Raw genomic sequence first — 15,563 nt, 5'->3', positions numbered from 1 at the left:
TTCAGGGTTGAGATTGATGGTGAAAAGTCTCTCCTTTCCCGACTGGTGGTTGTCTAGTCTCCTCAGACCTGCCCCTACGCAAAAATTTGCGGGGACTGTTTCTACTAGTCAGTTCTTCATCTGATTGATTAGCTGCACTTTTGTGTTTTAAGAACGGTTCCTTATTGTCTCGGTGGTGGTTAGGAGGATTTCTCGATGATGCTCTTTTGGCTCTATTGTATTCCAGCTCTTCCAGCCGCTTAGTGCTGCGATGCACTGCTTCTTGCGGGTATCTCCGGCGCTGCCCTGTATGTAGTTTAGGTGTTCGCTCCGTTGCTGCATGGTGTCTGTGGGTGGATCTGACGGTCGGCGGAGTCCTTTGAGTTCTACCGTCCTCACCTAGCGCAGTATCATCCAGGTGCTGCGAGAGATTCATTAAAGATGAGTCTGCAAGAAAATCTTCTGTTGTCTTAGGGGATGGAGAGTTGGGCTCTCGCAAAGTTTTGCCCCTTTTTGATGCCGTCCGAACGGTTTCTGGTGTTTTCCTTCCCGTCAAGGGCTTCGGTTTTGTAAGATGGTCTGGCGACTGGCTTTGGTCAGCCTGGTCGACTGGCTGTTTTGACTGGCCCGATGGATCGATTATTTTCAAGAGGGCTTTTTTTTTTTTTGGCGATCTCTGAGCAATGAGAGTAGGTTCCGGCGTACTCTGTCTTCTGCAAGACCCCCACCAGTTGTTTCTTACTGGGGTGTCTTCCAAGGCATAGATGTCTGTTTGCACTTTGCTCGATGAGCTTTCCTTGAAAAAGAAGACCTACCGCTTTTGGAAGACTGAGCCATTTGAGGAATTGAAAATGCTGAAGTTGTCCCAGTGTAAATTCTTTTTAGTCGCTGGGTATAATTTTTTCTGACCTGTTTGGGTACTTTGGGATTTCTTTGTGGAGCTTTTTTGCCTCTTTGGCTTGGGCCATATTGGTTTGTGAATTTTCTGATTCATTTTGCATGCACTAAGAATTGGTAAGCGGAGTTGTTAGGCTGGCTAGTCTTTTTTACATCCCTTGGATGAAGCCTTCTAAATAGGTGAGTTTTGTATGCATCGTCGCTATTATGGTTGTTTGATCTCTTTGACTGTCGTATAAAGTCGCAGAAAGGGTTCAGTGCGATGGTTAGGGCTGACATGATGGTTGTCAAGTCTTTTGACTTCGATGGAGTTTCTTTTTGGGCAAGGGATGATTGATTTCCCAGGCTCAGGTGTCTCTGGGCTGAGCTTGGCGAGGAGGCGAGATTTCGAACGTGGGCTGGGAACGGTTGGGGTGTTGAATGTCTTTCAGGTCTGCCCAGGGATGGTCGGTCATAGTCTTTTCCCAGGCTCACATCCTGCTGATTAGATGGCTTAAAGGCTTCCTTTGCCAGGAGTTAGGAGCGTGATGGTAACTTGGGCTGCCTTTTGAGGCGGGGCTGGAGGGCCCTTCGCACGGTAAAGGCTGTTCAGGGGCTTTCTCAAGTCCGGTTCTCTCACGGATTCCGCTGGGGGAATTGGGCCCCGAGTTTCCGCCATTTTTCAGGGTCATTGGTCTTGTTAGAGGTTTTTGAAGGGTGGGTAAAGGGCAGGACCTAACTCGTTACATTTTCGCTGGTCAGGGCTTCTGAAACTGCAGAGGGTTTGCTCTTTGCATCCTTTATTTCCAGATGCTTCCCGATGGGTTCTGTCAGGCCTGCTGATGTTGGAGCGGTTGTACTGTTAATTTTCCTTATTTTTGTGGCCGGCGGAGGCTCCTTTATGGCCTCTAAAATCTCAGCGTCGGAGAGCTCGGCCATTTGGTCGTGGTTCCTTTTGCCTTGTTTCGTAAAGAAGTCTTTCAGTGAGGTTAATTGGGCCATTTTGGCGAAGGTTTTCTTCTGTTTGCTAATTAGAGCCTTTTTCCTGCTCGTTCCCCTCTTCTTAGCTGCAATGATTTCCCGTTGATTTTTTGGCTTTGGTAGGCCCACTTCAGGGCTCAACGCTCTTTTCTTGCGATTTGTGTGAAATATTGTTAGTTGAGTTTTGTTCTTCGCTGAAAGGACACAATTCTCCGTTTCTTTGGATCGGCTGGCCGTCCCGCGTGCGTTGGCGTTCCTGCAAAGAAGGGTTGAGAAGGGAAGTCAGAGGGGCTGTTTTGCTCGCTGAGCCGTCGTCAGGCGGCAGAAGCATTTCTGCAATGAACGAGTCATCCTCTCTGACACAGCCGTTTTACCGGCGCGTCTTTCTTGCTGGCGCACCGCCTTCCTCGGGGAGCATGCGGCAGTCTGCAGATGCTGAAGCCAGGAGATCAGACTGGGAACCGCCCGCACTGACATGGGAGCCACCAGGTAAGACAGCCCGGGGGGATTCCCTTGGGTCCCGAAGATCCGTTTCTAAATCCGGGCTGATCGCGGATAACAGTTGGGGTCACCTGAGTGGAAACTGTCACCAGTAATGTTGTTGGCATTTCGCTAAGTGGCTCCTGCAAAGCTCCTCGAGCGTCACCGTTGTTTTTCGTGCCCAAGGCCGGGCAAATTTTCGCTTCTGAGGTTTCTGTAATTGCCATGTGTTGTGTCGCGGCTGATGAAGGCTCCGGCACCGAAGACCCTCCGGTCCTCGGGGTCAAAGGCGTCGGGGCCAGCTGAGCATCTGGCTTGAGGAGAAAGGAATTTCCAGCGCTAATGGATTTCGGCAAGGTGTCCGCTTGACACAGTGGCTCATTGACACAATGGTCATCAGTAGAATCGAGGGAGTCTGAGTTGGCTCCAGTGCTCTGCAGCAGGGGGTGGGTTTTTGCACTGAAGCTGCTGGTACTTCCGTAGCCTCCAGGCACGCGGGAATAGCCAGAGAGGTCCTCAACTTCGCACTGTGATTTCGGCTGCTTGCAAAGTTTTGATGGTGCAGATTGCAAGCGGCTTCGTTGGGGAGAACAGGTTGGATATTGGTCAGTTCTATTTAAGTTTGGTTTAGAGCTGCAGAGAGTTTGTTTAGCTCTTTCTCCTTCTGCTTCTTCGGTTTGCTGCTTTGTCATTGTTTGTGATTTGGGTAGTTTGGGCCCCAGGGCCGCCGAGGGGGGGGGAGGGGAGGCATGTCTGGCAAGTCCTGGCACGGACTGCACAGACTGCTCCTACCTCAGCGACTAGCTCCGCGGCCGCGGAGCGGCCTGAGGGGGGTTTTTAAGGATCCTCCCACAGCAAGGAAAACAGTAGATCTGGTAAACATATATCCAGGCAAATAACTGGAACACTGGAGCTCAGGGAGGTCGCGACTGCACAGACTGCTCCTACCTCAGCGACTGTTCTAAAGGTTATTGTAATTGAAATGGTCAACAAGTGAATGTATGTGAAGCTCCCTAGCAAGACCACTAAATGACCTTCAACATGTAACACTAAAAACGTACTGATATGCAATTGAGTAACGAATTGGTGATATACCATCATCAATAACTTTATTCGGCCGTCAAGCAATCAAAGTGCATTCTAACATATACATTTGCTAAACATACAAAATCAGATCACAACAAAACAGAACATAAATATAGGAAGCAAGAGGAAGGCAAACAGTGGAGGGAGGACCAGTAGGAGTAGGAACAAGTTACTTACCTGTAACTGTTGTTCTCCAGCATGGGTCTGGCATGGATTCACATGCTCATGAATATTCCCCGTCGTCAGGCTGGGAATCCTCGGTAAAGAAAAAACCAGTATCAGTTTTGTTTCTGATCTGTCTTTCGTAGTAATAACCAATCACTGGTCTCTGCGTCATACTGACCACAGCCAATGACTGCCCTCTACCTAAGCACCGCCTCCGGCAGCCATCTTCAGATTTGGAAGCACGTGAAGTGACAGTATGACCAAGTGAAGAGCCGCAGAGGGGTAGGCGGGAGGGTTCGCATGTGAATCCATGCCAGACCCATGCTGGAGAACAACATTTACAGGTAAGTAACTTGTTCCTTCTCCAGCATGGGGTCTGGCATGGATTCACATGCTCATGAATAAAGAATACATAGCAGTACACACATGCACAACCACGGGAGGTGGCAAAGGCTCAACATTAAGCATTGCATCAACTCAACATTAAGCATCTTACCTCCTCACCAGGCTCACCTCAGGCGAACAGGTTGCGCAGCACTGCTTGGCCGACCCTGGACTCCTCCCTGGAATCCCGATCGACGCAGTAGAACTTCGTGAAGGTGTGCGTCGACCTCCACGTAGCAGCCCTGCATATGTCCAGCAGGGGCACACCAGAAAGGAACGCCGTGGTAGCTGCAATCGCTCTGGTGGAATGGGCTCTCGGACGGCCGGGCAGCGGTCGGTTTGCCAACCGATGACAGGACATGATACAGCCAGAGAGCCATCTGGAAATGGAAGCCTTCGAGAGAGCCTTCCCCTGATTGACAGGTCCAAAGTTCACAAAGAGTTGTGACGTCTTTCGAAAACACTTCGTGCGGTCCATGTAGAACTTCAGCGCTCTAGCCACATCCAGCGAGTGCAAAGTCCTCTCAGCCGGCGACGAAGGCGACGGGAAGAATACAGGCAACACCAACGGTTCGTTGAGATGGAAGTCCGACGGTACCTTGGGCATGAAGGAGGGGTGCGTCCTGAGCACTACCCTCGTGTCGTGAAAAGTCAAGTACGGGGCCTTGCAGGAAAGGGCCTGGATCTCTCCCACCCGTCGTGCGGAGGTGATGGCCACAAGAAACGCTGTTTTCCACGACAGAAACTTCAACGGGGCCGAGTGCAGAGGCTCGAACGGAGGTCCCATGAGCTTGGTCAGCACCACGTTGAGCTCCCACGCCGGGGCCGGAGCCTTCACCGGCGGGACCGATCTGAACAGTCCTTTCATGAACTCTTTCACCAGACGATGAGACCACAAGGACGTCCGTCCCGTGGTTCTGGTGTATCGGGAGATCGCAGCAAGATGAATCTTGATGGACGCGTGTGCCAGTCCAGCTTTAGCCAGCGTCAGCAGGTACGGCAGAACTTGGGGAGCCGTAATCCGTAGAGGGTTAATCTTCTGTGCGTGGCACCAGACAGAGAACCTCTTCCATTTGTGTCCGTAGCATTTAAGAGTTGAGGACGCCCTGGCCTTTGCAAGAACCTGTCTGCAGTCGGCCGGTATGTCGTATCCTCCAAACTCTAGCGCTGCAGGAGCCAGGCCCGCAAGTTCAGCGATTTCGGGTCGTGGTGGAGGATGGCGCCTCCTTCCCTGGAGAGGAGATCCGCGTCCACCGGCAGCTTGATTGGCGGGGACGCTGACAAGTCCAGAAGGTCCGGGAACCATATCTGCCTCGGCCACGCAGGTGCGACGAGGATCATCCTGCACTGTGACCTCTTGAGCTGATTGACGAGCCGGATTAGCAGTGGCAAAGGAGGGAACGCGTAGAGGAACAGGCCCTCCCAGGGGAACGAGAAAGCATCGCCCATGCTCCTCGCCTGGGGAAACCTGCTGGCGAACCTCCGGCACTTGGAGTTCGTCGCCGTCGCGAACAGGTCGATCTGGGGTGTGCCCCACCGTCGGAAGAGGCGATCCACTAGATCCTGTCGTAGTTCCCACTCGTGGCACGAGCGCAGCTCCCTGCTGAGTGAGTCGGCGATGGTGTTTCTTATCCCTGCCAGATGAAACGGCACCAGAAACATCCCTTGGGCGACTGCCCAATGCCACAGGTCCTGCGCCTCCTTGGACAGTGCTGGGGACCTGGTTCCGCCCTGTTTTCTGATGTAAAACATGGTGGTGGTGTTGTCGGTGAAGATCCTCACCACCTTGCCCTTGAGGGACGGAAGGAAGGACCTGAGGGCCCAAAACACTGCACGGAGCTCCAGGACGTTGATATGTAAGGATTTCTCCGTCGGGAGCCAAAGGCCCCTTGCGTGCAGATTTTCGGTGTGCGCTCCCCACCCTTCCAGGGAGGCATCCGTGGTCACTGTCTCCTGGTGGGCTGGGGTCTGGAAGTCCATGCCCGCCGTCAGATGCGCGCGGGTGCCCCACCACCGGATCGCTCGTCGGAAACTCTCGTCGAGTGTGATCCTTTCCTCGAAGCTGCCCGTCGTTTGGATCCAGCGCGCGTCCAGGAACTCCTGCAACGGGCGCATCCAGAGCCTGCACATGGGAATGAGGTAGATGCAGGAAGACATCATTCCGAGGAGGGACCTGATGGACCTCACCTTGGCCGCGTCGGCCACCAACATCCGCTGCACCTTGCCCAGGATGGTCCTGGTCCTCTCCTCCGACGGGGAGGCCAGAAGGGACACTGTGTTGAGCCTCGCTCCCAGAAACAGAGTGTCTTGCGCGGGTACCAGGTGGGATTTGGCGTAGTTCACGGAGAATCCCAGGTCCGTGAGAAGTTGGACGGTCCTTGCCGTGTGAACCACGGCGAGCTCCCTTGACTTGGCCCGGATGAGCCAGTCGTCCAGGTAGGGGTAGACGTGGATCCCTTCGCTGCGCAGCTGAGCCGCCACCGGTGCGAGGCACTTGGTGAACACCCTGGGTGCCGACCGTAGACCGAAGGGGAGGGCTTTGAACTGGTAATGCCGCCCTTGGACCACAAACCTGAGGAATTTTCGGTGCCCCTTCAAGATGGGAATATGGAAGTAGGCATCCTCCAAATCCAACGACGACAGGAAGTCTCCTTCCTCCAGCTGACCCAGGACGTGCTGGAGGGTGACCATCCGGAACTTTTGCGTCTTGATGAACTTGTTCAGACGTCGCAGGTCCAGGATGGGGCGCCATCCCCCCGTCTTCTTCTTCACGAGGAAGTATCTCGAGTAGACTCCGGAGCCCCGAAGCCTCTTTGGGACGAGTTTGATGGCGCCCTTCTTGAGCATCGCCTTCACCTCCAGGAGAAGTTGAGGGACGTGAAGTTCTTTCCTGGCCACGGGGGGGACGCGCGGACACTTTCTTTGAAACTCGAGCGCGTGGCCCCGGGCCAAGGCGTCCAGCACCCAACGGTCGGTGGAGATGGACTCCCACACGCTGACGAAGCTCGCCAGCCGGCCTCCCACCGGGGTGCTTCGGTGGGGGCCCGACCCCCCGGCCGGTTCAATCCTGCTTCGACGAGGCTTTAGCGCCTTGTCCTTGGCGACGACGGCGGGGTCCGCCAGGCTTGCCTCGTCCTCTGTAGGCCTCCTGAGATGACGAGCGGGCCGCTTGACGGTAGGAGGAGAAACCGCCGCCGGAACCTTTGGAGGCACCCTTGCCTCCGCTGCTCCGAAAGGGCGTCCGTCGCTGTTGCAGAACTCCAAGGGCCCGGGCCGTCTCGGTGTCCGCTTTAATGGCCTGAAGGGAATCGTCCACCGTCTTCCCAAACAGGTTGTTCCCATCGAAGGGCATGTCCAGGACTCTGGTCTGAACGTCTTGACGGAAGTCCGTAGCCTTGAGCCATCCACGCCGCCTAAGGCAAACGCCGTTGCCCAACTGGCGGAACCCAGTGTCGGCGATGTCCGTCGGAACGGTAATGGCGTGGTCCGAAGCCATCTCACCTTCCTGCAGGATCTCCAGGGCCTCTGCCCTCTTGTCGTCCGGCAAGAAGTCCAGCAGGGGAGCCAGTTTGTACCAGAGCTCCCTGTCGTATCGGGCCACGATAGCCAAGGCGTTGGCAGCTTTAATCGTCGTCGCTGCAGACGAGATGACTCTGCGTCCCATAGCGTCCAATTTCTTTCCCTCGCCGTCCGGTGGGGAAGTCGATGTGGAGGCCGCACCCCCCCCCGCTTTTTTCCTGGCCGCCGCGGAGACGACGGAGTCCGGGGTAGGCTGCGCCCGGAGGCACAGGGGGGCCGTGTCCGGGACCCAGTACTTTTTCTCGTACTGGTCTCTTCTAGCTGGCGTCGTGGACGGGTTCTTGAGGAGGGTGAGGCCCTCATCCCAAATGTCGTCCAATAGAGGCACCGCGAGGACCGTCTTCCTCTTGGCCTCGCGCCGCTGATAAAGGAAACCTTCCTTCTTCTTCTCCTCAGGGCAGAGTTGGAAAAACTCGGATGCCCTGGCGATCATTGAGTGGAACGATCCAATCTCGTCGGGCGGAGGAGCCCTGGTGGGAGGCGACGACGGTACATCCTCGTTGTATACCTCGTCGTCCGTACCCGTCGCTGCCGTGTCAGTCCCCGTATCATCCCCTCGGGTGGACGGGGAGGAGGGCTGGAAGGGGCGCGACGGCTGAAAAGGAGGTGGAGGGTGGATCCTTCTTTTCTTGGTAGGGGGAACACCAGAAGGTCCCGGTTCTGGGTCCCCCGACGGGAGAGGTTCCGTCGGCAACGGTAGTCTCGTCCTTATCTCAGAGCATAAGGACTGTATAGCCAACAAAATGGCCGCCGAGTTGTCTCGCGGAGCTGGCAGAGGGAAATCCGACGGGCGATCAGGGGTCGTCGTCACCTGCGTCGGGATCCATCCCGACGGGCCGGTCTTCTTCCACGCCGAGGCCGTGGCTTAAGACCTCAACCAGTTCCTCCTCCGAGGTTGAGGCCGAATCTACGACGACGCCCTGCCCCCCCTTTTTATTCCCCACGGGGGATTTCACGGGGGTCCTATCGATGGGCACAAAAGAGGACTCCCTCCGAGGTGGCAGGGAGACTCTGAGCCCCGAGGTCGCCACCACTGGTGTAGCCTCCACAGGCTGAGCCAGGGCCGCCGCGACAGTTTCGATAGAGGGCTTGGCCGGATGGATTAAGGCCTTCACCACCTTAGGTGCGCTCACCGCCTTATCCTTGAGGGGGGGGGGGGCACTGCCTCGCTCCCCCTCCGCCTTCGAGCTCGACCGGGGCCTCTCCAGGAGCTTCGCCGGGTGCTCGGCCTTCCTCTTACCCGACCCAGAGCGTTGGCTCGTGGTTGATGGTGCTGGGGAGGGTGCGCCCTGCCTGGCGCCCGTAGAGCCCGACCGTTCGGCGCTCCCGGTGCCAGCGGACTCGCGGTGCTTGGCCTTATGTTGGACCCCCGTCGCCGGGGCGTCCTCAAAGGTCTTAGAAGACCGCTCGGATTTCTTCCTTTTCTTCTCACCGGACGGGCTCTTCCCTTCTAGCCAGTTGGCGAGACGTTGATGGCGGTCCTTCATGGTCCGCTCCGACATGTTGCCGCAAAACGCACAGTCCTTCTCCACGTGCGTCTTGTCCTCATGTAGGCAGTAAAGACAAAAAAAGTGTTCGTCCTCCTTGAAGACGTTCTGCAGCTGGCATCCAGGGCAGACCCTGAACAGCTTTCCGGGCGTCGAGCTTCCCTTCTCCTGGGCCATGGCCGGGCCTGAGAAACTTCTGGAGTCCTCCAAAAGCGTAGCTCGACGAAATCTTCACCCTTGAGGGGCGCAGACGAATCCGAAACGGGTCCCCGTTGATCGGATGGTGAGTCGGTGGAGCTTGAGGCTCTTTTGACCGAAAAAACGAAGTTTTTGAGAAAAAAACGTGAAAAAATAGCACTAACTCTCGAGAGCAATAGCACGAGGATCCCAACACATGAACGTGCGGTAAAAATCTGAAGATGGCTGCTGGAGGCGGTGCTTAGGTAGAGGGCAGTCATTGGCTGTGGTCAGTATGACGCAGAGACCAGTGATTGGTTATTACTACGAAAGACAGATCAGAAACGAAACTGATACTGGTTTTTTCTTTACCGAGGATTCCCAGCCTGACGACGGGGAATATTCATGAGCATGTGAATCCATGCCAGACCCCATACTGGAGAAGACGGCCCTATTCAAAATTGCCCCCAATCATACAGTTCAACTACAGTGAACCCCAGTTCTCTATCCCAAAGGAGAAAAGTTTGCACCGGTTAGGGGGTTATTAACTTGGGTTTTTCCCCAGCGGCAAGCAGCAACTTGTTGGGGATACTGGCTAGATAAGATCACACCCGTTGTCAGCCAACCATCACACCCAGTAATTTCCAGGATCCCTTTGGCCAGTCTGCCATCCCAAAAGACCAACTTGACAGTGTGAGTTGAAACCCTTGCCTCGGATTCTAGAGCATCCCACTATAGATTCTCTTGAAACAAACATGCAGCCTCTCACGGACCGCAGCCAATGCAGGCACTTATTCAACAAAGCGTCTCTTGGTTCAGACTTAAGCTCCAAAGGTTTTTGAACCCCATGTAAGTATATTGTAGTAGGTCCGGACCCACCCTTGGCATATCTCTCATATGTGTTGCCTCTGTGGTGTCGGATGTGTGGTCCCGGGACATTTGGAGTTCGCCCTGGTGCAGGCTGTGAGGCTTGCTTCGAAGTGGAGGAAGACAATAACTTGGGGAAAGGTGCAATGCTACAGTTCATGGGCTTGGTTCTGGGTTCCCAAGAGACAGGCATGGAGGGCAATCTCCTGTGTGCCCTACAATAAGGAGCAGCATGATCTTTAGTGGATACTGGATACATGAAATCCTGAGCCTTGGTATACTCCGGGAATAAATTAGAGGAGCACTTAATCACATGGGAAGTAGCAACAGATTCCTCCTGCACCCTTTTGTCTCCATTCTCCTGATTACCTGCTAGAACCAGGAGTAGTTTCCTAATGGCTGTCAGCTCAGCCCGAAACTCAGCAAGCACCAGGTTACAATTACACCACCCAGTTGGACAGGCGTCCTCAGCTGACAAGTCGGGACCGTGGTCTGCCTCATGGCATATGTGGTTATGGGCTCTGAGCGAGGATAGGCGAAGAAAAGAGTTTCCCCTGGAGTTTATAGAGGGGAAATGCTCACTTCAAGCTCGACTTGATGAGCCCAGAACCCCAGGTGAGCAAGTTGGATCAGCAGCATCAGTGGCACAAACCACAGGGACCATAGGGGTTGTAGCTTCAGTACACATGGCGTGGTCAGCCGGTGTGCCAGTGATCGATGCAAGGTCAGGGGCCAGGGTATGGTGCTCCGAAGTGGGGTCAAGTGGTTGGGTGCACCCCACAAGACTTTCCAGGGGCAAAATTACCAAAACTGAGGCTAGCGACTTTGCATGACCGTGGCAGACTGATTCAAAGGGCGAGTTCAGGGATGGCGCACCAGAATCTTGAGGGGGGTCAGGGTCGTGGTGGCATGCATCAACAGATAAAGTTAAAGGCAAGGGGAATCCAGCAATGCCCTTGTCAACGACTGGTCCAGTAGATGGATTTGCAGTCCACCCTAGTTCTCCCCTAATGGCAGAGTCAGTTTTGTCCTCCTTCTAAATGCCCGGCCTTGAGGCACTGCCTCTTCACAGTCAGGACCTTGCGTTGGGATTTAGGAAAGGGATGAGCCTGTACATCCTGGAGGGCAGGGCAAAAGAGGAATGAGGGAACGGGTGAGACGAGGGGGGACGCTATGTGTTCCTTGAATGGGGGCAGAGTGAGTTCCAGAAATAGACTTGGAGTAACAAGGCTACGAGAATCGCCAGTGAACTTCAGAACAGGCTTTGGGGGATAGTCTCTGTGCAGGCGTGCATGGCTTTCACATCTCTCACCTCAGGCAGGTTTCTGTGTTGTCCAGTAGGACCTCTCACCTATGCGCCGAACACCAGCGGCGCCAAACACTGCGCCCTTGCCCGGCCACGGGCTTCACCGCAGCGGGGCTGGGGAGAGGATTATGAGCCCCAAGGGGGCGTGGCCAAATGGGAAACCAGCGAGTTGCTCCACAGCGTCCTGGATATCGCCCCACCAGGGGCGCCAAACACTGTGCCCTTGCCCCACTGCGGGCTTCACTACTGCGGGGCTGGGGAGATTATGATCCCCAAGGAGGCATGGCCAAATTGGAACCCAGAGAGTTGCTCCACAGCATCCTGGATGTCTCTCCACCAGTGGCACCAAACACTGCACCCTTGCCCCACCGCGGGCTTCACCGCAGCGGGGCTGGGGAGAGGATCTTGAGCCCCAAGGGGGCGTGGCCAAACGGGAAACCAGCAGTTGCTCCACAGCGTCCTGGATGTCTCCCCACTAGTGGCGACAAACACTGCGCCCTTGCCCTACCACATGAAAAATAAAGAAAGAAATGTACCGACGAAAATCTACTGTACTTGAATGTTATAATCATTCATACCTTTAAGTTCTTTGCTGCAACCTCCATCAGTTGGCAAGGCACTGTTTCGGGTGTGTTCTTCAGGTAGTAGAGATGGTGGACGAGGGGAACTGGACAACTTCTCGTGCTGCTCACATCTATAAAAAAAAAGCAGTTTTATCACTAATTCAGAACAGTCTGACTTCTATGTATAAATGCTTGCAAAACACCACATAGTCAACATCTGATTTGACAGCAATGAAAAAGGGCATACAGTTGTGTAGGATAATGTGCCACTCCATGGAAAAAGGATGCACAGTATATTTAACACACATGAGATAAAACTAAAGTGCAGAAACCCGATCTTGTGCTGCACTAGAAACAGATCCGTCGAAAATTAATCAAATTGTGTTAAGCAATGTAATCAAATGCTACAAAGTATTTTCCTATCCCGCCTTTACTGTAGCAGCCGATGGGGTCTTCCACATAATCATCTAGCAGCACACAAATGGAGTCATTACTATAAGTGCTGCACAACTGCGCATGCAATTCTGGCAGAACTTTCACAATAGCTTTGGAAGAGCAGGATTAGCCGGGTGTTTCAGGTCATGAAGCTATTTAACAGAAGGAAATGGATGTTTGGTAAAACTAATATAATCATGAACTATTTACTACCTTCCTGTAAACCGATATTTTCATGTGTAGATATCCTGCTTTCACAACTTGTTGCGAACTATGTTTTTGCAGCAGGGAAGGTCAAAAAAATAGTTCAACAATAGATAATGTTTCAGCTAAAAATTATTTTGAACTCACACAGTGAGCATCACATCCAACTGTCGGTTCCACCAATTGTTCCACCAAGTTCAAACACAATTGTGCAAGAAGCATGCAGGTACCGCAGGGCGGGAGTGGTCAAAGAGACTGCTATGGACCCAGTACCTGAATCTCCTTAAAGCTATAATGTCATTACTCTTCTGTCCTTCACTCTCATTCCCTTGCCATTTCATTGGGACACAAAGCAAAAAACACCACAACAGCGAAGAATGATGACAAAAGACTATGACAAAGGAAAAAGATGAAGGAGATCACAAAGGTGAAGGATTACGAAGGAGTAGTACAAAAGATAGACAAAATTATGGTAAGCAGAAGGACATTGTGAGTTTCCATGCCACCCAAATATTCAGCGTCTCAATAGCCCTTCTCTTCACAATGAATTAATGTTCTGGCCACAACGTGGTGCTAAAGAGCCAGCATATGTGCCGTGACAAAGTTACCTGCAATGCTTTTAGGGTAAGAGAAAGGAGAAAATGGGGGATGCCAGCAACGAAGTAGTGTGGGGCCAAGGGGTAGGTGTGAGGATGATCCACTGGTCTAACACACCCCCTTGTCCTGCTCGCTGGGCAGTACCTATCAGTTAGCACCTCTAAAAAGGTCTGTATCTTAGAGTGACTCAGGCACCACAGTATGACGGCATTGTGGCAGAGAGATACGAGGCCGGCTGCAACTATGCAGTGTGCTTTTTTGTTGTTGTTTTAAATGTAATTTTATTGGTTTTTCAACAAGTGTGACAGTGTTACATATTAATTGCACAGTGATGGTCACAGGTAGGAAAGGATAGAAGGCATTCTGCAATTCTAAGACAATAACTTGTTCACCCTCCCCTAGGTTGTATCCCCTCCCCCCAACTGATCCGTAAGGCATAAAAGTAACATGAGATTTTTAGGAAGACATTAACATTTCCACAGTAAATTCACAGCGCCGTGTGTTCGGAATTGGTTACTGCACAATGCGCTTGGTGTTTCAGTAATCAGTTCTAGAGACATCACAATCCCGTACTAGTTTGATGTATTTAGGGAGTCCCAATATGCCGAGTAGTCTTCTTTGAAGGGTAACCAGATCGAGTCAATTTGTGTGCAGGATTCCAGAAGGATGGCCGCAAGGCTTCCATCTCAGATAGTGAGCTTTTGTGAGCCATTCGCATTTGGCGGGTAGGGTGTTACTTTTCCATTTAATCGTAAGACACACTCTCGCTGCAATTAACAATTTTAGCAAGAGCATCGTGTATGAGTCATCACCATCTTGTTCAACTCCAAACAACACCAACAACGGAGTAAGTGCCCTGGTAATAAAGTCTATTGCTTGGATCCATCCCAGTACCTCCTTCCAATATGTCTGGACTTTCCCACATTTCTACCATTGGTGCCAGTAGTCACAAATATCCTTGCAATCCCTCCAGCAATACGGGGTGACGCCGGGAAACATCTTGGATAGCCGTTGGGGGTGTAGTGCCATCTCATCAGAAGGCGAGCATTGTTCATTTTTTACTGGACAGATACTGAAGAGCTCCACACAGCCTTGTGTATAGCTCGCCATGCATCTGGTTGGTCTACAAGCTCAAGGTCTGTTTCCCATGTGGTTTCGGATGTCGGGCGTGAGAGGGGACCCCTAGTGAGTAGTGCACTGTATAACTGGGCTATCAACCCTTTGGTAGCGTGGGGGATGATGAGGATTTGTTCAAATGGTGTAAGTGACCAACAGAGGGAGAGAACCCAGCGTGGGTCTCGAAGGACACTTCAAAGCTGGAGATAAAGAAGGGGAGGAACTGTGACACTGTGCAAGGCTTCATCTAGTTCTGCCTTTGAGATATAGGACCCCTTTCTCCACATTTGCCCAACTCTTACCAGGCCCGCCTCATACCAGGGTTGGTAGCAGAGCACCTCGCTCAGGTAATTGCGTATGGGGCATGGGGGGGACCAGATACAACTGAGGGGGGACGCCCTTGTTGTGACGCCTTTCATGGAACGGGAGGGACGCCACAGTGACCATAAAACGGTTAAGACTGGGTGTTCTCGTATTCGGGGGAAGGCAGAAAGGGGAACCCATAGCCATTCCTCCCCAGTGACTGGTGCAAAATGATTTCTAGGGACACCCATTGCTTTTCAGGATTTTCCCATAGGCGGTCTTTGAGGATCCGAAGTTGGGAGGGTCTATAAAAGTCTGAAAAATCAGGGTATCCCATGCTTCTCCTCTCCTTCGGCAAGATCAGAGTAGTGTATAGGACTCTGGGTTTCGTGTTTGCCCAGAGGAATGCTAGTAGTGTGCGTTTGACCTCCGTAAGGAAGGCATCGAAGGCGATCACCGGGATAGATTGGAAGTGGATTAGGAACCTGGGTAGAACGTTCATCTTTAGTGAGGTAAACCGCGCCGCCCAGGAGAGGGGTAATTTTGCCCATCTGTTGAGGTCCTGCTTAATGGTGTTCCCCACGGGGGCATAGTTTGCATCAAAAAGGTTTGCTAGGGGAACAGTGATTTCCACTCCCAAGTATCTAACAGATTGTGTTTGCACTTGAAAGCCCCATCTTGCTATCAGGCTGGGAGGAATGTCAGTGTTTGTGTTTAAAAGGGACTGCTATTGTCTTTTGTAGGTTACCTCGAAATCCCGATAGTACTCCATATTTCTTCATGTCGTCAAACAGGGCGGGAATAGAGCCTAATGGAAGAGTCAGATACATTAAAATGTCGTCTGCAAACATTGCTAGCTTATATTCCCGTCCCCCCGCCCCCCGTGTCATCCCATGAATCAAACAGTTGGACCGGACCCCTTGAGCGAAGGGCTCCACCACCAGGGCGTATAGTAAGGGGGAGAGCAGACAGCCTTGT

At 52.8% G+C, this 15,563-nt stretch overlaps 1 protein-coding gene across 9 annotated transcripts in view; it reads right to left on the bottom strand.

The window, feature by feature from the left end:
* The window catches only part of SENP7 (SUMO specific peptidase 7), a 1,759,378-nt gene that overhangs the window by 1,443,915 nt on the left and 299,900 nt on the right, over positions 1-15,563 (bottom strand). For all 9 annotated transcript variants that reach the window (XM_069637251.1, XM_069637256.1, XM_069637257.1 and 6 more), the window contains one exon: positions 11,946-12,061. In XM_069637251.1, the coding sequence (XP_069493352.1) occupies positions 11,946-12,061 (116 nt within the window). The remainder of the gene's footprint in view (positions 1-11,945; positions 12,062-15,563) is intronic.

Source organism: Ambystoma mexicanum, chromosome 7p (assembly GCF_040938575.1).
Source record: "Ambystoma mexicanum isolate Mex_15411 chromosome 7p, UKY_AmexF1_1, whole genome shotgun sequence".
NCBI lineage: Eukaryota > Metazoa > Chordata > Amphibia > Caudata > Ambystomatidae > Ambystoma > Ambystoma mexicanum.
The sequence above is the reverse complement of the archived record's forward strand: the minus strand, read 5'-3'. Positions and strand labels throughout refer to the sequence as shown.